Source organism: Alligator mississippiensis, chromosome 5, assembly GCF_030867095.1.
Source record: "Alligator mississippiensis isolate rAllMis1 chromosome 5, rAllMis1, whole genome shotgun sequence".
Lineage (NCBI taxonomy): Eukaryota > Metazoa > Chordata > Crocodylia > Alligatoridae > Alligator > Alligator mississippiensis.
This window is the reverse complement of record NC_081828.1, coordinates 8,098,286-8,123,551: the sequence shown is the minus strand read 5'-3', so window position 1 is coordinate 8,123,551 and position 25,266 is coordinate 8,098,286. Positions and strand designations below refer to the sequence as shown.

The 25,266-nt window shown below is 44.4% G+C and overlaps 1 protein-coding gene across 2 annotated transcripts in view; it reads left to right on the top strand.

Annotated features, from left to right (window-relative positions):
* Nucleotides 1–25,266, top strand: part of FAF1 (Fas associated factor 1) — a 289,347-nt gene that overhangs the window by 45,125 nt on the left and 218,956 nt on the right. The window contains exons 3-4 of one of the 2 annotated variants that reach the window (XM_059727821.1): nt 15,905–15,951; nt 22,673–22,881. In XM_059727821.1, coding sequence (XP_059583804.1) covers nt 15,905–15,951; nt 22,673–22,881 — 256 coding nt within the window. The remainder of the gene's footprint in view (nt 1–15,904; nt 15,952–22,672; nt 22,882–25,266) is intronic. The other variant, XM_059727822.1, reaches the window with a different exon arrangement.

Genomic DNA, 25,266 nt, shown 5'->3' with positions numbered 1-25,266 from the left:
CAGAGATCTGGCCTGCAACCTATATCTAGCTTAACATCATTAGATTTCCCCAGTGATTCTTCTGTTTAATATTGCTGATTTCCTGCCCCCTCCCCCATACTTTTGGTCAGGCATGTCAAGAACAAGGTTTGTAGATGTGTTTCTAAATTCTTCATTCTGTAAGAGCTAGTGTATCCTTCTGTTCGACTCCATCAACAAGTCTCTTCTGTCCTCCCGTGGAGGTCTGTTAATATGTATTGCCAGCATATGATTACTTGCTGAATGAAATTTGAGAAATCCATTACAACCTAGAGTAGTGTTTAAATTTTATGTAAGGATGTTCAGAGTATGACGCATTATGTAACTTATTTATATTTTATAAATCCTAATAAAGCAATCAACAAAATAAGAGCCCTTTGCCAGACCTAAAACTATAATCCAGATTTATTGGCATGATGTGTTGCAAAAGTAACCAGGTAAAACAAGGACTCTGCAGAGCGACAACGTGGGTGTGCTTTACTTGTTTACCAGCTATAACCTGAAAGCAACAGATTCACTGTTTGGAACATGTTGTTTTTTTGTTTTTGTTAATGTTTTTTTGAACCATCCGCCCGGGGGGGGAAATTCATGTAATTGTTTTAAACGCTTTTGGGATATAAGCAAATAATTAATATTCAGGTTCTTGTTTGGTTCTTATATCCTCTAGAAATATGTGGCAAAGCCCATTCTAAGAAGACTTTGTGGGTAGGTCCCACTGCCCTCTTCTGGAACCAAGCTGTAATTGCTGCCAGGTCTGAGGTGGACCTATCATACGATACAATTGCGATACCATTTTTGTAATAGGGAAAAAAAATGCATTTGATTAGGTTCAAAATCTCAGCTTCCTTAATCCAGGGGTATCAAACTCATTTAACTGCATGCATCACATGAGCGTCCTGTGGCGGTCTGCAAGCTGGATCGGGGCCACGCACATGAGTTGGCATGCAGGGCTGGTGTGCACACCCCAAGCTGGCCTCCTGCACCACATGCAGCATGTGTGCCTGGTCTGGCCCCGCTTCAGGGCCTGCACTGCATGTGGTGTGAGGGCTGGACCCAGTGCTGCATGCAGCATAGAGGATCCAGGGTGCTGGCTGTGTGCAGCACCCCACTGGACTGGAGTCAGTGTGCAGAGCCAGGGCCAGTCCAGATTGAACAGCCTGGGGCCCATGCACACTGGAGCCAGCATGCAGGGCTGGACCGGCTGGGTGCCACATGCTGTGTGTGCCTGGTGCTGGCCCTGTGTGCTGCATGCAGAATGAGCCCTGGAGTGGGGCTAGAATGTGCTGCATGCAGTATGCAGGCCTGAACTGGCCACACGAACCCTGCATGAGGGGCTGGCATAGCATATACTGCATGTGCTGCCCTGCCGGACTGGCCCTGTGCGCTGCCTATGCTGTGACCCAGTCTGGACTGGCTCTGAAGACAAAACTTGGGGCTGGTTTGGTGTGGGTGCTACACGCAATGCGCATCGTGGATTGGTCCCATGCTGCGTGCAGCAGTTCTAGCACCTGGCCTGTGGACCAGACTGGCTCTGCGCACTGCTTGCAGAACATGGTTGGTCTGAGACTCACAGGCCAGATCCAAATCCAGCTCGCTGGCCTTAACCTATTGTGTCTAAGATCAGGCCTGTACTAGAAATTTTTGCAACCTTTTTTTTCCCTTTGGTAATATTTAGTCCTGGCAAAAGCCCTAATATGGATAGAGTAATACTAGGGAGTGGATATAGACCAGTGATTCCCAGCCATGATGTCATGGCACCCTGGGGTGCGTGAGATCCTTTCAAGGGTGCCATGGAGTGCCAGTCAGTGTTAGCACTGTTAAGTATGCAAACCTGATTCACAAGATAAACCCAGAGATTTTTAATAGGAATTCATATTGGTAAATACATCCTGACCTTTGAGTTCTTTTGCAACAGAAAAGTTGCTCTATTTTCCATGGTCAACAAATGAGTTGAAAACTAAGAGCTGGCATTTTCTGTCTGGTGCCCTGAGTCTAAAAAGTTGAGAACCACCAATATCAACTATACTTATAAAATTTATTATGATTTTTTTTTTAAACTGGTATTAGCTGCATCTGTACTAGGAGGTATTTGCTGGAATAGCTGGCAGATGCAGACTTGCTGTAAAGGACAGACATTGTTCTCTCTGAATAAAAAGATGTATTTGATATGATTAAAGTAAAGTTAATGTCTTATAGTTTGGAGCACCTTCATTTTAAGGTAGGTGAGAGCTGATTTTAATTTTGAATTTCCCTCCTAATCCTTCCGTTATAAAACCTCATGCAGGTTCCTTATGTGTCTGTTAAGAGTGGTCATTGTAAGGGGGCCAAAGTGGCTTGAAGGAGATTGGGAATTCTTTGGGGGCAGAGGTCCTTTACTATGTTGTGAGATGACATTTGAATTGTTTGAGATAATGTTTCTACAGTCTCTTCTAATCCATCTTCCAAGACTCTGAGATGAAGAGGAGAGGCTGATTTTTTTTGAGGAGTGAGCCCTAGCTATTTCCATTGGGTGAAAGTAAGACACTCCAGATACGTTCCTTTGTGGGTGTGCTCAGTCATCAAGTCCTGAGCAGAAAGCACTTCACCCTTGTCCCGGATCCTCCTCATTCTCTTGCAGTGAGGAGATGAAGTACTGAGTGCATACTATTTGGTAACCTTTCACTGAGACCAGGCCAAATTTAACACAGCTCAGTTCTAAGGCGAGTCAAAATTGGCAGTCGTTAGATGTTCCATGGGCCATTGGTTGCCAATGCCTGAATTAGACAATTAGTTCACTGGAAAACGAGCTCACAAGTTTTTCACAGGTGTCTTCAGACGTCTGTCACAGGATGCCTGACCATCCTCGAGCCAGCCTCAAGGCAGGGGGGACTGGCCCCAGACCTGGGGGCTGAAACTTTGGTGTTACCAGTGCTCCACACCTTCAGTTTGGAGCCATTGCAGACCTGCTGGAATTCACATTTCCAAGTGAGCTGCCTCAGGGTCTGTTTCAGGCCAAACTGAAAGCAGTTGCTATAAAGGTATCCCTACAGGAACACAGATGTGAACGGGAGGACAACCAGACAGAGCTGACACAGTGAGGTGGGGTGGGACTGCCCAGCAGGATGGCAGCCCTATCTGGAGTCAGGTGCAGAGCTGTCACTTACTGCCCTGGCACTGCTGTCTCATTTCGCACCCCACCATGCTGCTAGGCATGAGGCCACAAAACACCACAGAGCAGGTGACCTCCCCATGCCTACAGACTGTCTCGGGATAGATAGCCACTGTTTCGTTGGCAACCCCTTGGGAATAGGTGGGGCAGAAGATGACAGCTCATGCCACCCCAGGTCCATTAGGCAGTAGCAAGAGGTGGGATGGCGGGTCTTGGCATGTGAGTTGGGTTTGTACTGGGAATGGGGCATCTCTGGTTGACCTCTGCTCTGCGCTATTCCCATATGGTAGGCTGGATAAAATCTGTGAGCTGGATCTGACTTGTGGACCACAGGTTGCTGCTCCCGGCTCTCAAGACCCAAGAAGCTTCTCAGGGACAGCTGTACACTTTTGAAGCCAGAATTGTTATTTCCTTGTCTGGAAATACCACAATAGAAAAGGTTATGCACCATTTAAATATTATTGTAACCTTGTTTCAGTCACTTAGTTTTGGGGATGAAATACCAGAAGTCAGTACTAATGACACTGATGTCACTAGACCTCTTTGGAACCACTGTTTACAGTACTTGTGAGGCTCTTCATCCATTGGGACCATTTCCAAGCCATGGGTGTTATTTCCTGGATTCCAGAGGTTTCCCACAATCATTGTAAGCTTGTCTCTTGCTCCTTGCATGCAATAACTTTGCATGCTTTTGTAATGACACGTTCCAGACTCTGCCACAGGTGTATACACTGCCACCACTCATTTTCTCCTTGGAGAATGTAACTGGATTGTGCTCCAGGGGTGGCTAGCATGTCCCCTGGGGTACCATGACCCTTCACCCTGCTCTAGCTCCAGAGTGCCCTGACCTTCTTACATGTCCGTCATACTTTATATGTAGCTATTTAGTTGGAAAGGAGGCTGCCTAATAGGTCCCAAGAGCAAGCCCCAGTTCTTTGAGGTGCCACTTGGTTCTTCTGGGGCATTGGTTATGCCTTAAGGGCTAGGTGCATGGTTTTGGTGGGCATTTGGCCTCAATCTGATGCCAAGCCATCTCAGACTTTTCTATCCTTGACAGGGCGGAGGCCTTCCCAGATTTGCCCCCCACCCCTTTCTCTTACTGGTTCCTGTAGCCTAGGTCCACTGTGCTAGACCTGGCTTCTGGGTCCCAGTCCCCAAACTCTGCCCTGCTCTGGGCCTTCTGGCCCCAACTTCTACCTGGAGCCTGACCCCTGTAAGGGCTCTAGGTGATCACATGTCCCTTGGGCATTAGTGGGCCCTCCAAACCACTGTTTAGTCCCAAACCCAAACCACCAGGTAAAACACAAACCAAAACATCAGCCCACTGACTCCAACTTAATTCTTCAGCTTGCTAGCTGTCTGACATTCCCCATCTGTACTGAGTCTCATTCCTTACTAGCCCTTCGCTCCTTGCTGTCCGATCTCTGGGGTATAGCAGGATGTCTCTCAGGCTTTCCTCTGTAGGGGCCTGCTGCAGGTCTCCTTCCCCTTCAGCCTCTAGGGCCAGAGTGCCCCCCTCTAGCTCAGGCCCCTGCTGGTCACCTGATTTGGCTTGCTGGCTCAGCCTTGGGGTAACTCACTGCTGCTGGGCCCTGCGGTGCTTCTGTGAAAGCCTTCAGCCTCTGATGCTGTCGCTGGGTCTGTGCTGAGTTATTACTCAGGTCCTTCCCACCATCGCATCTGTTCCCAGGGGCTTGGCCACCTAGCAGGCCCCAGGGTTTGCTGCTCCCCCTTCTCAGCAATGGGGTAGGGGCACTGTTGCAGAGAGGCGTCCCTTGGAATTGACTGTGGTGATTCCTGTATCAGTACTGGATTTTTTAGCATGGTGGAAAGAACAAGACAGCATTTGCAGAGGAGCTCCTTTCCAGCCTCTGTCTCAATTTACAGTGGAGACAGATGACTCTTGCCTCATTAGGGTGATTTTTGTTGGGTTTTTTTTTTTCCCCTTTTTTTAAACTTGCTCTTGCTGAGAGCTGTCAGACAGGCATGCAAGGCTTTCCTCAACTGCATTTTAGGTTATCATAATTGAGCAACGCCACATTATCTCCATGGTTTTTTCAGTGGGGGCCAACCTTTTTGGCAGGCATGCCACTAATTAATCCCAGCGGCTTCCTTGACTTACCACTTCCGGTCACTTTTCCCTCACAATCTGGTTTTCTGCTCTGTCCTGTGTTCCCTACCTGATATGGTACTCTGCTTTCTGTGGCCTACCTTGTGCTGCCTACCTCATCTGCCCGGTGGGGCCTTTCCCCCCCTCATTTTCAATCTGCTGAGTGCCACACATGGGGTGCTTGTTCATGTGCTCGAGGGTTGGGGGTGGTGTTTTAATTAGAGCGGTTCCTGGAGACCTGCTCCAATTAAAATGATGCAGCACCATGTGTTTTAAGCCCCTGCATGTTTATAAATGGCTGTGAGATGCTTTAACTAGAGCTCATTTGACAAGCTTTAGTTAGTGACCAAGGGACTGTTTTTAAACCCATGGGGGTTTATACATGTGACACTGCAGCGATGCTAGAGCATTCTATTAGAATGTGGGCAGATTCAATTAATTGCGTCTAATCCAGTAGACTTGATTAGAATGAGTTGGAGCATGTGCATAGGCACCCATAGAGGCTACTTGTGCCAGGGCTGTGCTGCAGGTTGGCCATCCCTGGTTTATATCGGCAAATAGGGGAAAAAACAATAAAGTCCTTCCTCTTCAACAGGGAGACTTTGTATGTGGCACTGATTCATCCGCCGTCATGTACTGCAGACAGGTGAGCACCTGTTGTGCCTCTGGTGTTATAAGACAACCCTGCTGATACAATTTGTTCACTCGCTGAGAGCGTGAGGTCAAGAATTTGATCCTCTCCTGACTTTTTGTGGAATGGAGCCACTCGGAGATTAACCTGTTCACAGCTGCCCTCAGCAGCAAGTGAAGAATATTGTGCCTCGGGGCATTGGAATTCTTCCTGACGCCATGGTCAGAGGATCTCTTGTACATCTTTCTTCCTACCTCTGATCAATAAGGTGACCCAGGATAGCAATACAAGCTGTTAGGAACTGCTGTTCCTCTCCGGCTCAAATCCCATCTCTGTGCCACTGGTTCCAGATCTCGTAATTCAGAAAAGTGGCAAGGTGCTAATCTCTTCACCTGAATAGCTGGATGTTGGGTAGCTCTTATAGCTAGAGCAGGAGTGCTTGGCTGCAATCATGTGTATGGTCTTATCCATAGCAGAAAGGATTCTACTGGGTCTACTGGCCTGGCAAAATGGTTGAGTCTTCATGCTGGGTGCCAAGAGAAGACTCTTTTTTCACCATATGAAGCATTTGTTCCTTTTATTATAAACTACATATTAGCTACCTGAATTTCTTAGCTCTGTCTCAGCCTATCATCCACGGTTGATCTCTATTCTGTATTCCCCCCAAGTTGTACTACATTTTTCAAGGGTTTAGCAAAAGTTTTCCCCTCTGTGATGGACAAGATTCCTCACAGGCTCTAAACTTGTCTTTTTATATGCATGTTTTTGAGCCAGTGTCAGTGTAGTCCTTGCTTTAGCATTTCAGTAAAACTGCCCTGTTGGCTGGACCAGATGCACAGATGTGTGGTTTGTGGTGCTGTGAACCTCTCTGGTGCCATAAAATGCACATGTTGCACATTGAACTATGCCCTGTACTGCTAATTTGCAGCGCTGAGGCAAAATTTGCTACCATGATTTCCTGGTACCTTAAAAACCCCAGAAAAAAAGGCAGTGCAAAGCATGCTGAAGTGCTATGTGCCAGGACAGATGTGGAGATGGGGGAGCGGGCTGCCCAGGATTACCACAATCAAGCACCTGGCTGCTGCCTGCTCCAGCCCTCAAAGTGGCAGGCACCAACAGTGTCCTGCCACAAGACCCAATAAATTCTTTTTCTTGATGTAAGTTCTCATTGGGATTCATGAAAGGTTCAGATGTTGGTAATGAGACCACTCATGTTTATACTAAACAGAACATACAATTATAAATGTTATCGGGCATAGGCCAACTGTTAAACAGTGGGAGTTTGGAAGAAAATGGTCCTGTAGGCAGATTATTCCATCATGTTTTCATTGCAAGTTGCTCTGAAGCATCTGGTATTGGTGACTGTTTGTAGGCCTGATTTTGGGCTATCTCAGCAGTTCCTCCTGGCCTGGTGACTGTTTCATGCACAATGCTGTTGCTTAAGTAAGATGCTTTTATTTTACTTCAAGACCCGTGCAGACCCCTCCCCAAATGGAATTAAAACGGCCTTATATCATTTTCAGTTTAATTGTAAATATGTCCAAGAATTCACTTTTTCCTGCAAAGATTGTTCTTTCATTATCTTCTTATAGCTACTCCTCACTTAATGTTGTAGTTACATTCTTGAAAAATGTGACTTTAAGCAAATCCAATTATGTCACAGTAGTTACCTACTAGCAGGCGGCAGCCAAACAACATTATAGCCAAACTTTAAATGAGTATGTTCTCTAATAGCTCAGTGATGTAATAACGCAACATTAACTGGGATGATGTTAAGTGAGAAGTACCTGTACTTGGGCTTTGTCATCTTCCCATCCATAAAGGTGTTTTCTAATAGCCAGTTTGTATCCATTTGCAACCCCTGCTTGTGAAACTTGTTTCACTTAAGCATGATGCCTATGTTTCTTCTTAAGGCAAATCCACGATTTCTCTTATAATGGAACTAAAACCAGGGTTTTCTTCTTTGTGGAGGCTAAGGCTCGAATTTGGGGATTTTTTTGTAGGGGGTTCTACCAGGCAGGGCAGCAACTAAAGCCTAGTTGTTTTTTGTGGAGAAAAGAGGAGAAAAGTGTTGTGAGAGAGAGATTCCTTCTTCCAGGAATTCTCTTGCGTCTATAATGAAGCTGTTCTATACAGAACTAGTTTTTGCTTTAAAGAAGTATATGTAAACTTTTTTCTTCTGACATCCAGAAATAAAGTCTTCCATTTGTAGTCAGAGGAAAATTCTATCTACGCTTTGCACAAAGGTTGCCGCTTTATAGAGAAGGGGAAAAATGATTTCTTTAATTGCCTATATTACCTTTGTAATAATTAGAGTGATTAATGGAACCAAATAATTTTGGAATTGGTAGTGATTACTAGGAAATGTTATAATTGTACAGCTCCCCCAGTTAATACCCAAGATTACAGAGTTTGTTCACACTTCTGGTAGAGGGGAAAGCAGGGATGACTTGTGCCACAAAGGTACTGTCAGTCACTACTACTTCTTCTTTTATATGGTGTCGGATACCAGCTTCCAGATCTGAGCCATTGTCTGGTGTTATCGCTTCATGTGCAGATTCCATTTGTCCCATCTGGGATTTGTAGATATTGCAGCTTCCGATTAAGTGTTGTGCTGTTTGCTGGATGCCATGTTGACACAGCAGACTGTCCAAGATGTTCCTCTTGGAAAGTGTTGCTTTGAAGCATCAGTATCCAGATCTCAGCTTGATCCACGCTTCTTAATCAAGGTTGTGTTCAATGGGGGACTTGTTTGGTGTTGGTATAAAACTCTGTAGGAGTCTGACCTTTCTCAGTGACTGGCTCACTCCATTGCTGCTCATAGGTTTGGTTCAGCATCCCCAGTCTCTTCCAGGAGCTTGTGGGCTTCATGTTTAAATGGTTTATGACTTTGAAGCCTCTTAACCCTCCATCTGTCTGGGTCTTCAGTTAACAGTTGATGAAGCAGGTGATTTTTTTTTTTTTTTTTTTTTTTTTTTTTTTTTTTTTTTTAGTCTCTTGCCTCTGTTGCCAGTAGTGGTGTTAGGGTCTGTCTTCTTATATCACTTGGTCTCATGCCTGAGAGTACAGGGAGTTCGTCTGTGTGCGTATAAGTTATTCAGCCTGTTTTGAGTCTCAGTATGCTTTTAAGTACAGTGTCAAACGTTTTAGTTTGACTTCTGGACCATACAGAGGCACAATATTTGGTTGGGGCATATACCACCGGGCCAGGAGCACTTTGAAGTTGGCAATCCATGTCATGCTGGCTAAACATCTTCAGGCAGCTACCTGTGCAGAGACTTTACTGCTGACCTTCTGAATGTGTTTCTAGGTGAGGGAGTGGTCTAATGTGACTTCTAGGTAAGTTGGGGTATGCTCCAATTTCAAGTTGCTACTTGCAACAACTGTAACGGTGTATTTTGGGTTGAGTCGTTCACTGTCTAGTTGTTTCACTTAATTGGTCAATGCCACCCTTAAATTTTCTCTGTTAATGCTATCTTATATTGTATGGAGACAAAGCTAACTAAGTCTATTACGGATGTAGTTTGAGGAAGACTCTAGATTTCACACCGGTTTTGCCTCCGCAATTTATAGGCATCCTGAATCCCTTTAATATTTTTTGTGAGTGCTTCAACAATTCCATCTTGCCCAAATTTTCATATGTTTGTCAGACTGTTGGCTTTGTTGCATAGCTTTTTGTTTTCCAGGAAAGACATCTGGCATCATAAATATATTTGTGTTGGACATAATGTTTTTAATAACTTTGGTTTTGTTTCATAGCACCAGGTTTTGTAATCATAGCGTTATCGTTACTGTGGATATTGTCATTTTATAATGTGTGTATTTAAGTCTAGTAATTGGGTTTTTTTTGTGGTAGGCTGCAGGCTTCTTTCCCCCTATTTTGGGTGAAAGCATGGCAGTGTTGCGAATTGTTGAATTTCTGGGCTACTGGGCTAGATGGAAGTTGCATTGGCAATGACTGTCTTTGAATATAGAGAATTTTATTCATAGACTTAGGATGTTGGTAGATCATTATTAGTATTTGTTCTATAATATAAGATCTGTTCTTGCCTTGGGTGATTCCCAAAGACGCAAAAGAGAATACATTTTATTCTTCATCAGCAAATGCAATAGTTTTTCCTTTGTGTCTACTGAAATTGGAGAAAATGTCTGCTGAAGAGTTTAACAGATTAATATGATCAATGGCTGCAGTCCCTTATCACCAAATACATGGCGCGTGGTTCAAAATAAATTTTTGGGTGACGTAACCATGATGGATAAACAGCATCCAAACATTAGCTTAGTAACAGGCTTCTTTTGCTCCAGTTAGGAATAGTTTTTCTGTAGGTTTGTTTAGTTTGTCATCATTTGAACTGTGGTAAGCTGCATTATTCAGCGTGGGAAAAAAATAATACACAATGCATAGCAAGCCTTAGTAACTATGGTGCTCTGTCTACTAATTTACAACAGGAGCCTTGATGGTATTTATACTCCAGATGATGTTAATAAAGTATAAAAATGATTGGATATTTACTGAAATAACACAGATTACCATAACATGTTTAAAATTATAGATTCCATTTGCTTCATTAGCCATCTGCTTTAAATTGTATCTCTTCGAAGGCAGTTACAGAGGTGCTAGGTATATGATTAGGTATCCCAGCTTGCAAAATCCAAGTTGATAGATTTTGGCTGTCCAGAGTCCAGTGGATCTGCCTAGATGAACACTGAATTCCACACAGGCTACATAAACTTGTGAATATTTCCAATGCTCCCAAAATTTGGAAGCAGCTTGGCATAACACTTTTTAGAGAGACATACTTCTTTCCCCCTTTTTAACTAAAAGAGACAGCAGAAAGAAGGACAGTATTCTAATGTAATCCTGCTGCTCATGAAGTAACTGGATAGCGAGGGACTGGTGATCATATATCAAACAGATGGAAATGGATTAAAACTTACAGTAGGAACTTCAGGGGAAGCAATAGTGAGTTTTTTATTTGTTTGTTTGTTTTCTTTTTTTTCTTTTTGTGGTAATTTCCTCCAAGGAGTCAGAACTAGGACCAACCTTAGAGCACCATTTCTGGCCACCAGAATTGTTGAACTCCCGTTCTTATAATCAACTTTAATTCCTGTGCCCTAAGCTATGGTTGCTACACTGATTTGTAGATAAGGTTTTGGCATTTTTACCAAGAGCGGAGGCAAAAAACCTCAGTAAAATACCTGTGTGCTTTCTCTGTGACACTTGCCACACTTCATTTAGCTAAATATTGATTCTGTTTGTGAGTGGATACCAAATATGAACACGTTTTCTTTTTCTTTTTTTTTGGTCAATAACACTTGCTGTGTTAACTTTATTTTTTATAATGTACGCAAGTTGACATACATAACAATCTAGTCTAGTCTCTTTTTATGACCAGGTTACAAAACGCCTGGATACAGGAGTAGGGTTTGACGTCATATACTTAGACTTCAGGAAGGCCTTCGATACGGTATCCCACCCCATACTGGTGAACAAGCTAAGAGGCTGTGACTTGGATGACTACACAGTCCGATGGGTGGTGAATTGGCTAGAGGGTCGCACCCAGAGAGTCGTAGTGGATGGGTCGGTATCGACCTGGAAGGGTGTGGGCAGTGGGGTCCCGCAGGGCTCGGTGCTTAGACCGATACTCTTCAATATCTTCATCAGCGACTTGGACGAGGGAGTGAAGTGTACTCTGTCCAAGTTTGCAGATGACACAAAAATGTGGGGAGAAGTGGACACACCAGAGGGCAGGGAACAACTACAAGCAGACCTGGACAGGTTGGACATATGGGCAGAAAACAACAGAATGCAATTCAACAAGGAGAAATGCAAAGTGCTGCACCTAGGGAGGAAAAATGTCTAGCATACCTACTGCCTAGGGAATGACCTGCTGGGTGGAACGGAAGTGGGAAGGGATCTTGGAGTCCTAGTGGGCTCCAAGATGAACATGAGCCGGCAGTGTGACGAAGCCATCAGAAAAGCTAATGGCACTTTATTGTGCATCAGCAGATGCATGATGAATAGATCCAAGGAGGTAATACTTCCCCTCTATCGGGTGCTGGTCAGACCGCAGTTGGAGTACTGTGTTCAATTTTGGGCGCCACACTTCAAGAGGGATGTAGATAACCTGGAGAGGGTCCAGAGAAGGGCCACTTGTATGGTTAAGGGCTTGCAGGCCAAGCCCTATGAGGAGAGACTGGGGCACCTGGACCCCTTCAGCCTCCGCAAGAGAAGGTTGAGAGCGACCTTGTGGCTGCCTATAAGTTCATCATGGGGGCACAGAAGGGAATTGGTGAGTATTTATTCACCAAGGCGCCCCCGGGGGTTACAAGAAATAATGGCCACAAGCTAGCAGAGAGCAGATTTAGATTGGACATTAGGAAGAACTTCTTCACAGTTAGTGGCCAAGGTCTGGAACGGGCTCCCAAGGGAGGTGGTGCTCTCCCCTACCCTGGGGGTCTTCAAGAGGAGGTTGGATAGGCATCTGGCTGGGGTCATCTAGACCCAGCACTCTTTCCTGCCTATGCAGGGGGTCAGACTCGATGATCTATTGAGGTGCCTTCCAACCCTAGAACCTATGAACAGGAACAGAAAATGGGTATTCTTGATTCTCTTTTTTTTTCTTCCTGTTTTTGCTGCGACTCTGATGCTGGCTTCTACTGACAAGTAGGTTTGTGTCAAGCAGCAAGTACTTGCTTCGGATTCAAATTCAGCTGATTTGGATTTCGAATTCGGCTGATTTGGATTTCATCTCCCTTCTTGTCAGCACAGAGGCAGAAAAGGATCTTGGAGTCATTATTGATTCCAAGATGAACATGGGCTGCCAATGTGGGGACGTGGTCAGGAAATGGCACCTTGTAATGCATCCACAGATGCATCTCGGGCAGGTCCAAAGAGGTGATCCTCCCCCTCTATGCGGCACTGGTCAGGCCGCAGTTGGAATCCTGCGTCCAGTTCTGGGCATCCCACTTCAGGAGGGATGTGAGCAGCATGGAGAGGGGCCAGAAGAGGGCCACTTGCATGATTAGCGGGCAGCAGGGCAGGCCCTACGAGGAAAGGCTGTGGGACCTGAACCTGTTCAGCCTTCACAAGAGAGGACTGAGGGGGGATCTGGTGGCTGCCTATAAACTTGCCAAGGGAGACCAGCAGGCAATGGGAGAGTCTCTGTTCCCCCGAGCACTACCGGAACTAACAAGGAACAACGGTCATAAGTTGACGGAGAGTAGATTCAGGCTAGACATCAGGAGGCGCTACTTCACTGTCAGGGCAGGAAGGAGCTGGAACCAACTTCCAAGGGAAGTGGTGCTCACCCCTACCCTGGGGGTCTTCAGAAGGAGGCTAGACAATCATGTAGCTGGGCTCGTTTGACCCCAGCATCCTTTCCTGCCCATGGCAGGGGGTTGGACTTGATGATCTACTTAGGTCCCTTCTGAACCTACCAACTATGAAACTATGGATGGACAGTGATTCGAATCACTGTCCCAATTAGATTTGGTGCTGATTCGGAGATTCGGCTATAGACTATACAGGCAGCAATTCTCCACGACGCTGGACACGGCTGCCTCTAGGTGGTAAGTCTGTTGTGGTGGACGAAGAGCGGAGGGAAGGGGCAGATTCAATGCCTTCACAGCAAGGGAGGGATTGGAAGGGATGGATTGGGTCTGGGGCTGGAACATGCTGTCCAGCGGGGGGGCGGGCAGCACAGGACTTGGGGAGGGGGGCTTCTGCCATTGCGCGGCGTCGCATGCCATTGGTCTGGGAGTTGCTCTTCTGGTGGCTCTCGCTGCTGTTCTGGGAGGGCATGGGAGCAGGTGTGTGCCCCTGGATCTTCATGGGGTGGCTGAGCCAGGGTGTGCTCCGGACGGGTGACGGAAGGTGCTGGGAGCGGGAGCTATGCCCTTCCACTGCCCACCCAGCTGGGGCAGGGAGGCTTTGCACAGCCCTACTGATAAGTTCTTAATTTCGCTACTTTAGTCACCCCCTTTGTGATTGGAATAATGTATCGTTTAAATTTGACAAGAATGTTCATTTGTTATAGCCCCAAATCCTCCCACAAATTTGTCCCTACCAAAAATTATGGCTAGCTCAACATTCAGGAAGTACACCTTTGTTTGCTAGACAGGATCCATAGGTAGATACCATGATATTGGCTCATAATAGGAAGTTAACCTGTATTAGGGGATCCAGTTTTGACCGTTTTATCCCTTTCAGTCATGCTCCAAAACTTATGCTACAGCCTTGAACAAACACAGCGCCATATTCTTGTGTCAATTAATATGCCCAGAGAAAGTAAGATCAAGTATGCCTGGCTGCAAAACCTACACCTTGCATTTTAAATACATACATACATATATGTTTATAGACACGCACCCCCCCCATACACACGTTTGTATTCATCATTTCAACAATTCAACTCATATAAGAAATAAAATGTGTGTGGGGGTGTGTGTGTTCTCATAAAAAAGAATATTCTGCCTATTACAGGTTTGAAATGCTTGGGGAATACAGTAAAGAGTCTGCCTTCACTACTGCGGGATGGAACCATGTTGTAACACGGTCAGAAGACAATTGTGATTTAATTGGATCTCTGACGTAGTTTTAATTTGTAGCATAATAGCCTTGATTGCGCTGCTTGTGTAAACATACCGCCCTTTGATCTGATTCAGAATTCTTTGGAATGACTTGTAGTCATCAGTTTCACAACCTGAACATCAGGGCCTTTGATGACTAATAATAACTAACACATACAGTTCATCTAGACACCACGGTGCTAGGTACTTTAGACATTTTATTGCATTACTTCATTGTCTTAAAAGCAATATACAAGAATTCTTTCTGAACCACCCTATTGAAGAAGGTGATAGGTAAGGTGTGGTAAAATACCATTCCTTATTTTCTAGATGGGACATTTTGAAAAGAGAGGTTGAAAGCCAGACTTTCAAACAAAGATTTGTTTCTTAAGTTCTCAAATGTAGACACTTAGGGTCTGTGATTTGGGGGTGGGGTGGGGAATCTTGATATCCTTTTTTACCATCAATTCATATGGCTTTTCAGTGCTTGTGACAATTTGTCATAAGTGTCTTAATGGAAAAAAAATAAAATAAGTGTTAAGTTTGAGAATCGGGTCACGTGCAACTTGCCCAAGCCAAAAGATCCCCAGTCCAGTGGTGCCACCCAGTATAATCACACGTCTTTTCTAGATCATATGCCTCCTTAATGATTATTTTGAAAACTTGCCCTGAATTGGGAGTTATAGAATAGACATTTTTGCTTTTAGTATTTAATTTTCTGTTTCTTTTATTTTTATGCAATTGTGTCAAATACAGTAGGTATACAAGATGCAGGCAATGCAGCAAACATTTTAAAATCTATCTGAAAGGGGGTAAAACGGACTAACTTTTTAAACGGATCTAGAAGCTAGTTCTGAAACTGAACTCAGAACTTTTTGCACAAGTTTTAACTTCCAGTATAAATTTGATTTGTAGATATTGTTGGTGTTGAAGAGAAAAGTGTTTTTTAGGCTGAGGTTTGACGTGCTAGATATTGCTCATTATTTTTAAGAATGATTGCAACCTAGGGATGGATCTAAACAAACAATAAACACTTGGAACTAGGTTTGAGTTTCAAATTGCAGTTCAGCATGTTTGCAATTGGCCAAATCTTATCTTCCTGAAATTTGTAAATCCTTCAATTGATACTTTAAACCCTCAAATTTGGGAAGGCTTTGTTTGGCTTGCTTATAAAGACTGGATCTTCAGTTTTTGGTTAGGTTCATCTTAAGTGAAATAAGGGGCATTATTATAAGAATATAGTGACACGAATAAGTGTGACTAATTTTCTTTGGCTGTAGAAGATTTTTTGGGCTTAAGAAACACTTGACATTTTGTTTCAGTAAATCTGTCACTTGTGTACAAGCACATTTGCTGGAATGCTACAGAAGTTCTGATCTGTTACACTTGCCTGCTCACTGATTCATAATATATCTTTTGTTTACAGGCAGCTATAAATGGTGTAATACCACAAGAAAATGGCATTCTACAAAGGTAAGTGCATAAGCTTGGATTGATCATTATAAAAAGATACTGTGCAACAGTCATGGAGGATGCTTTTCTTTCTTTTCCTCTTCTCTTTCTTCCTAACTTCTGATTTTTTCCCCTTGGTAAAATAATACAATATTATAAGTCCCCTTTTGAAATGACCACGAGAGTAATGAGTTCAGTTTCTGGCAAGATTGACTTATCCCATCTTTTTTTTCCAAAGTGATTAAAGTTACCTATTAAATCCACTGAATTTCTATTAGCCTCACTTAGTGTTGGGTCAGCAGCTAAAGAATATGCAGTTTGCCTATTCTAGTCTAAAACTGCCTTTGGAGGATTCTCTAAACATTGAAGGCCTGTCTGCCCTCTAAGCTCTTAGTACTCCCAAAGCAGTGTTAATAAGAGAGTGGAATTGTCCCAAACATCCCTGGCTAGAGCCTTTTTTACTTCTTTCTTGTGGGTGTGCACATACTTATGTAAAAGATAGGGACAACTTTTCCTTCTTTTCAAAAGTATGAATGGTGCCTTTTTGTTGGGTTACAGGGAAAATGTACTGGCAGAGGAAGTAAGATCACCCACTTCAAAAGTAGCTGCACTTGTTTTCTTTCAAATTCTAAATTCCAGTTTGGCTTGTGTACTGATGCCTGGGTTTCTAAGTCACTGAAGCATGATCTCCTAAGTGCTGATGAGGCAATCAGAAGCAGGAGAACAGGATTTCAACTGTTTGGGAGAGCCAGTAATGCTGCAACACAAAACATTTAAAACATCATGCTGAGCATGTTGCTAAAATATTCTTACCTTACTTATAGAAACTATTTATAATGTAAGTAAACCACCATTTGTGCAGCTGTGCTGTAAATCTTCAGGTATGTTAAACACTTTATCAATAAATATGGTCACATTTTAATGTTGAAGAAACTAGGGTTTTAGTTTATCGAGTGAGAGGCTATTTATTTTTATTGTATTTGTATTTCAGCAGGGCCTAGATACACCAAGATTAGTACTCTGTTGTGCTGAAAACCGTGTGTACACACAATAAGAGGTTGTCCTTCCCCAAAACAACACACGCACACCCCTGTTCGATTCCCCAGCTCCCGGTTCACAGTTCGATTTGGTTGGGAGCCGGGCCGGCTCCATGTGTCAGCTGGAGCCCAGGAGCACTCAATCCCAGCAGCCCCAGCTCCCAGACAGCACGTTGTATACTGCTGAGCCATGGGGCAGCTGCCACACAGGTGCCAGGGGAGGGGGGCGGCGATCTGTGCACAGGGGGGACTCTGCCTCAAGTGTCCAGAGGCCCCAATCACCGCTGCCAGAGCCAGTGAGTGCGGGGCTTTTTTTATAAAGTACCGGGACTAGGCTGGAGCTGGGTGGGGGGTGGGGCTAAGCAGGGAAGCCATGGGGGCTTCTCCCATGGCTCCTCTGGCTGTGCCTGCCTCTGCCTCAGTGCAGTGAGCTGCAGGGGCTCTGCCTGGCTGCTGCTTGTCCAGCCAGTGCGGGGGAGGGGGAGGTGCAATGCAGGCGTGGCTCGCTCTGGGTGGCAGTAGGGCATAGCCCCTGCTCCCAGCACTGCTGTGCCCGCATCAACGCTGGGAGTGGGGGCTGTGCCCTGCCACTGCTTGCCAGCCGGTGCAGGATGTGGGCACGGCAGCGCTGAGAGTGGGGGCTCTGCCCTGCTGCTTGCCCCCTTCTGCCTGGAGAAAGCCACGCCTGCATCCTGCGCACCCCTCACCCTCCTTGCCCCGTCTGGGCAAGCAGCAGCAGGGCATAGCCCCGGCTCCCAGCGCTGCTGTGCCCTTCACCTTGGCTTGGCAGCTTGTCCCAACCCCAGCCCCAATCCCTCCCTCCCCCAACCCCAACAGTTTGAGGAGCTTGAGGCAGCTGTCAGCTGCCTGTTTAGTCTATGGCCAAATCTCTGAATCGACCTAATCTTTTTCCGATGCTTTTCCGAATCGATTCGGATGCTTCGAATTTATTTGGAGCTTTTCCTTGGTCTCCTGATTCGATTTGGATTTGGAGATTTGGTCCCCGAATCAGGCCAAATCTTCTCTGAATCAAATCAGCTACCGAAGTTTCGCACAGCCCTAATAGATAAAGATATTGTGTGTGTGTGTGTGTGTGTGTGTGTGTGTGTGTTGGTTGAACACAATGTTTTATTGATATTTACAATTTTAAAGCAGTTTGGAAGCCTATTAATGGCTCAATCATTATAATAAAATTAATTCTAAATGCTCATGTTTTGGCATTTGATTGTTTGTTTTTCATCATGGAAAATCAGGGCCCCCCTGGCTGTCCCCCTGCTGCTTTGTGGCACTGAGCAGCCTTGATATGCTGGTATGTGGGGAATGGGGTTGGTATGTGGAGAAGGAGGGGTGCGGGCACAGGTGACATTGGGGGTTGGGAGGGGCACATGCCCTCTGAGATGTCTGAGCCCACAGTGGGGCATGGGGCTGCAGCCAGGCTGGACCAGTTCTGGGCAGGAGTCAAGCAGGTGGGACCTAGTGTGGGAGGGAGTGCTACACTGCCATGGTGAGGCACAGGAGTGGCAGAAGTGGCTGGGTGGGCAGGGGGCACCTCACCTTGGCAGCCATGGTGGCTCAGCGCTCCCTCCTGCTGGGCTCTGGAGGCGGCTCCCCTGGAGCTGGTCCTGTCTGGCTGTAGCCCCTCACCCCACTGCACATGCAAAAATCTCAAGGGACATGTGCCCCCTCTGCCACGTCACCTGTGCTCCCCAGCCTGCATGCGCAACTTTGTCAGCCTGGAAGCAGAAACCCACCATTACCCACATTTTTCTCCTTTAAAGGGGAAAATCTACTTTTCTCCAATTTTCTCTGCATGTTTCCGCAGCAAATAGAAAACCCAGATCCCCGGTGCTGAGGCAGGCACCCAATTTCCATTGCTTTTCGAAGGCAGTTGCGTTACCTTCTGGGTGAAATATTTCAGGAATGTCTACAAAAAAGTTTTGCTGAACTAAATCATTGCATTTTGAGCTATTAGTTACTGATTGTTCATCCAGGATACCTTTTATAATACAATTAATAATAATTAGGTTTAATTTTGTAAGTAATGAGCCAGGGAAAAACATGTCTTCCTATTGATACACTACAGTTGTGATTTTAGAGAAGTGCATTCCGAGAATTAGAATAGGTTCTTTGCTCCTTATGGTTGTTAGCAAAATTATCGCATACTTTTAATGTACAGTAGTTCTTTACTTTTTTTTTTAAAGAACTAGACCAATATAAATTGGTTAACCCTACATAACAAATGCCTTATGGTATGCAGTATTGTAATTTTTTCTAAAAAAGGAAGTCCATAAAACAAAATAGATTCCTTGTGTGCTTTAGAACTGAAATCCTTGTGGGTTTTACATAGCTGAGAGTTTTTGTTTGTCTGCTGACTAGAGAAAACGAAAAAAGTCCTTTGTACTACCAGGAAAAATAACACTTAATTTTTTTTCTTTTCAGAATGTGGGAGGCACACTGATAGGAATTGCACTAGGAGACAGTTGGGACTGTAGGCAGTATTTGCTGTTTATATAGCTGTGTGTGCAACAATTGGCTGTGCTTATTGGTTTTATTTAATCCTCAAGATAATTTGATGCTCTACGTAGGGTTTTTTCTTTTTGTTGTTTAAGGAACTTTTCAATGAGTGCCCTTTAGAAAGGGAAAGATCACAAATTTAAGGAGTTCTCTTCAAAGTTTCTTCATTCAGATTTCATCCGTAAAGCCTACTGCAGAACAGTGACCACATTTTGTAAGGCAGAATTACCTGCTTTCCCTGCGAATGTTTTAGCTCGGACCATGTTGGTAGAATGCTTGTTTCTACAGGTGACATGCTCATTTTGTGAGTGGCTGCAAATTCTTTGGCTTGAAGAGGATTGCAGTTTGTTTTATTTTGTCATGCTGCTTCCTAATCTCTAGCAGTGTGCTCGCTGGAGAGATGCTGGATGAAGGAGATGAAATACTTTTCCATCAGTGGTGTTTTTAAAATTAATCTTCTCTGCAGTGCTTTGTTCACTCTAGCCTTTCTCCTCTGAGCTAGATTGTGGCTGGCCCTTGCACAAGTGCACTTAGGTTTGAGGGACAGGAAGCTGAAAAAGTAGCTGTACTTCATCATTCTGTACATTAACATACACTAGATATATTTAGTATTAAACTAATGCATCTATTATTTCTTGTCATGGTCTGTTGCAAAGTATTTATTTCATTTTCCTTTCTTGTTTTCGGAAAAAAAAATGGCCATCAGACATAGAATACTACTGTGCTTTGCCTTCGGTCTGATCTGGTTACTGGTTAGGATAAAACTAGCCTGCTGATGTAGTGGACTGGTGCTTGCAATGCTCTTGAAAATTTCCAGGGAGATCCCACAACCTCTCTAGGCAGCTTGTTCCAATGCTTAGCTACCCTCATAGTGAGAGAATTCTTCCTAATCTTCAACCTGAATTTCGCCTGCTTGAAGCTTGAGGCCATTGCTTCTAGTCCTGTCCATAGTCCACCTCCTTCCTCTTTGTATCTGCCCCTCAGGTATTTGAAGACTGTTACCAAATTCCGCCTTGGCCTTCTCTTCTCCTGCCTAAATAAACCTAGCTCTTTCAGCATTTCTTCTTAAGTCATGTTTCTGAGGCCTCTAATTTTTGTTCCTCTTTGCTGGACTTCTTTTTCTAACCTGACCACATCTTGAACTGCAGGCCCCAAAACTGGATACAGTACTCCGGCTCAGGCCTCACCAGTGCCAGATGACGGCCGAATCACTTCCCTTGATTTGCAAGTGACATTCTTGTTAATATATCCCGGTATGGTGTTGACTTTTTTGTTTGCAACAAGAGCATGCTGTTGGCTCATATATAGCTTGTGGTCCACTGTAACCCTCAGGTCCTTCTCTGTATTACTGCAACCTAGCCATCATCCTGCAGTCTGTCTTTGTGCATGCAGTTATTTCATCATAATTGCAGGACTTTGTACTTGTCCTTGTTGAATTTTGTCTGATTGCTTTCAGACCAGTTTATCTGGGTCCTTCTGGATCCTAGTCTTACAGTTTAGCCTGTATGCAACTCCACGCAGCTAGGTGTTGTCCACAGATTTGCTGTGTGCTGTCATTCCCATTGTTCAAATTATTAATGAAGAAGTTGAGCAATACTGGACCCAAACTGGCCTTGGGGAGCACCACTTGATACATCCTGTGAGCAACCAGTCCACCTTGCAGTATTTTCATTTAGTCTTTATTGCCCTAGATCCGGGTGGGCAATTTATTTGGGCTGGAAGGCCACTTAAGGAATTTTGGTGAGCTGTCGGTGGCTGGAGGGGGGGAGAAGGGGATGCTGACCAGGTCATGCCTGTCCCAACTCCTCCCCTCCCCTCCCCTGCCCCCCAGTTAGGGCTTTTACACTGGGGAGGCCAAGAGAGATGTCAGTTGATCCTAACTAGCTCCAGGCCTGTCCACGCCACATGCACTGCCAGGGCTGCTGGATGGAGTAGGTGGGGTGGGTGTGGACTCCATGTAAGCTGGCCTGGGACCCCCAGTGGGCAAGACGCACTTATCTGGGTGGATGGGATGGGGCAGCGGGTAGGTGGGGAGTGGTGTCTGGGAACGGGACTGGTGGCTGGGGCTGGGACCTCAAGGCGGTGACTGTGGGACCAGGGCCCAGGGCAGAGATGCGACCCACTCCCCGCATGTCACTGTGACGAGTGCTGGTTCTGTGGGCAGGGACATGCAGGAAGTGGATCACAGCTCTGCCCTGGGCCCTTTCCCTGTGTTGTTACTGCCCTGCAATCCCGACCCCAGCTGCTTATCCCAGTCCTGGACACTGCTCCCCACTTACTCGTGGCCCCATCCCCATCCACCTGGCTGAATGTACCCTCTCCATGGGGGTCCTGGGCTGGTTTCCATGGAGATCCTGCCTTCCCACCTGCTCTATCCAGTGCCTGCAGTGATGGGTGAGGGGTGGGTGGGTCGGGGTGCCTGGGCAGCGGGGCTGGATCTAGTGGCACTGGAGATGGAAGGGGACATGGCTGCTGGGGCTGCCTGGAAGCCAAGTCTGCCTGGTCCACAAGCCATATTTTGCCTACCCGTGCCATAGCTCATGAATGAGTGTCATGGGAGACCATGTCAAAAGCCTTGATAAAACCAAGGCATATCACATCCACGGCTCTCCCTCATTCACAGTCAGGCACGTTATCCTAGAAGAAAATGATTTGGTAGCTCTTTAGACCTGGTGAATCCATGCTGGCTGTTCGTGATCACTTTGTTCTCCTCCAACTGCTTTGAAATAGATCCCTTGATGACCTGCTCCATGATCTTTTCCAGGTACTGATGTCAGACTGACTGGTCTGTTATTCCCTAGATCCTTCTTCTTCCCTTTCTTAAAGATGAATAATACATTTGCCCCATTTCCAGCACTCTGGAGGTCAGTTCCCTGAGTACTTTAAGGTGTATTGTCTGGCCCTGCCAATTTTGAAAGCATCTAGCTTCTCTAATCCCTAGCCTACTACTCTAGGCTGTTTGCTTTTTCCCTCCTCTTTGCTGCACACTGCATTTGTCAGTAGGGGAGATGATACTAAGGCTGTATTAGGAGAGTTGATGCTGTTTCATAAGGCAATATGGTAGACTCTGCGGTGTAAGCTGTGGATGACGGTATGTGTTTGTTGCTCATTTTGCTTGGCTTAACTTTTCCTTTAAATAGTTCTTTTCTCGGTCTGTTCTGATTAAATTCTCTTATCTATATATTTTTCAGTGAATATGGTGGAGAAGCTTTACAAGGACCAGCATATGGTCCCACGAGTCATCCTACCGCTGCCTCTTCGACTTCTTCCTCATCTTCAGCATTTCGACATGTAGTGCCATCCAGACAAATAGTGGAAAGACAACCACGAATGCTTGATTTTAGGGTGGAGTACAGAGACAGAAATGTAGATGTGGTACTTGAAGACAGCTCCACAGTTGGTAAGGTTTGTTTTAATTTTTAAATAAAGCATTTATAAAATTATGAAAAGTAACAACTAAAATATTGACCATTTACCAAGTCTCTGGTATTAATCTGTTAATGACTAATCCACAGAGCTATTGTTGTGAAATCAGAGTTGCTTCCGAAACCAAATGAAGTACGATGATTCAATTGCGGTTGAAAGTACTGCCCTTGACTGGGAGTGGTGCAAATGTTGCCTGCCAGCCAGTGTACCCCAAAGAGGATGTGCTCTCGCATCATGTTTTGTAGTAGGCACAGCATAGCTTCCTCCTATGTGGGATTAATAAGTGGAGTGTGCGCACCCAATGAACCTTGTGCAGAGCATAACATAGCTGAACCCTAAATGTTTTTAGCAAAGTAAGGTTTGTAGTCTGAGTTTTCCCCTTCAGAAAAGCAACCTTTTAAAGACTTTTTAAAAGACAGTATTTTATTTTATTTCCCTTAAAACTCCACTTAGTGGTAGTATATCATGTAGATGGCATATTCCTACAATAGGTTGGAACCATCTAATTTTCTGTTACAAAGTATCTGACATTGTATCTGATGTTGACTACAAGAGGTTCTTACTGTTGTAGCAGAAAATCTCTTATTTATCTGAAAGGCATAAAAATAAGAAGTAGGGATAAGGTGAAGAGATGCTGAATAAAGAAGTCTCCACTGCAGTCAGTATCACCACCATATAATTTTGAAGTGAAGCAACTGTTCCTTGCTCATGTCTCTAATATTTTATATAGTATCAAATGGTGACACCTAGTGGTAATTGTTTTGGCCTGTTGATTTTTTTTTCTGTATTATTGTTGATTCAGACTCTCCACTACCTTGTACCCTATGCAGTCATTTCTATCTGTTCAAAGCAGGTATAAAAAGCTACCAACTCAGAATCCTGTTTTGCACCAGTTGTGGACAGGTACAAATGGCTAACTGTGGTGCTAGGCAGTAGATAACCTGCAAGAAACTTGCACCTACTTCTACATATGTGAATAATACTTTAGGTTTCCTTTTTTGTTTTTAAGATGTATCTTTTCTTGCTGAAAAGTTGTAAGTTTAAAATTTAAAAGCAGAATGAAATAAATTGCTTAGTGTGACAGGTTGTAAAAATAACATGGAAAACTTTAAGCATAACCTGATTGTACTCAGAACACAGCTCAGAGAGTAAATACTCTTTGATGTATAGCTGTCCATTTTTGTTAATCCATGTGGACATCTTCCGCAGGACAAGTCCAGCTAGTACATCTTGTGGTAAAGCCTAATACTCTGGGTATAGCTGCATAACCAAGTCAGCTTAAAAAGAGTTGAATAGAATACCTGAGAATACATTTTACAAATGCAAACCCTGGCCAAGAAGTCTTGCACTGTTCCTGAAACATCTCAAACCATTTGATAGTTAGTGTTGTACTATGCTGATCATAACTCATATTCAGAAAAAGAAAAATTGTACAAGCCAGTCTGTAAAATAGAAGCAGCTTTTGCTGGGGTTTGCTGCTTGTGTGTGTAGTTGACTATGGTACATCTATGTGGTGTTTCAGTTAGAAAACATGCAGTTTGTTTTGGTATGTGCAAATTAAAACTTTAAAAATGTCTTTTATTCATAGGATGCAGTTTAGATTGGCCAAACTTACTGTAAAAAGAAACAGTGGATCCGATGCTTTACAGCTGTGTGCCTGTGCATAAGAATTAAGTGGGGGAGGAGAAGAACTGGTTCTAAGATGCCTTCTAGTCGCACCGTCCAGGAGTTTGCCCAACCCTTGTTGTACATTAAAGGAAATATATGACAGATTTAATGTGTGTTTGGCTTCTGTGGCCTCCTATGAGTTGTTTGCCAGTCCAGAGTAGCTAGTGTGCACTCCATGCTGCTTCCATTCCCTCGTTAGCGCCCTGCTGTTTGCACATCCCATGCATCAGGGTTAGTGTATAGCAACTCTGACAGTTCATATGTTGTCTTGGCAGTACTCTTACATTGATTGGGCTGCTTCATCTCCACGCATGCTGTCCAAGTCGAGTGGATCAAGAGAACAGGGTGAAAAGTGTATTGACTCCATTATTTCCTTTCTGTTTCACATTTTACATCTGTCAGTTCACAGGTTTAATACACTGTTACCTACATTCCTTTTAAAAAAAAAAAAAAAGGTTATATGTGTATACTTAAAATCATTGGTTATATAATTCCAAATGCTTTTTGAATTCTGCTTATTGCAATAACATTCTTCAAAGGTACACTTGATTTTTTGTATGTTTGGAAGCCTTGTTCTAATGTGATTTTTTTTTTTTTCTTTCTTCCGCTAATTGGTGACACTGTTATCCTTTTCTAGTAATTTAATTCCCAAAACTAGTACCATAAGAGATTCAGACACTTGCTCTTATAA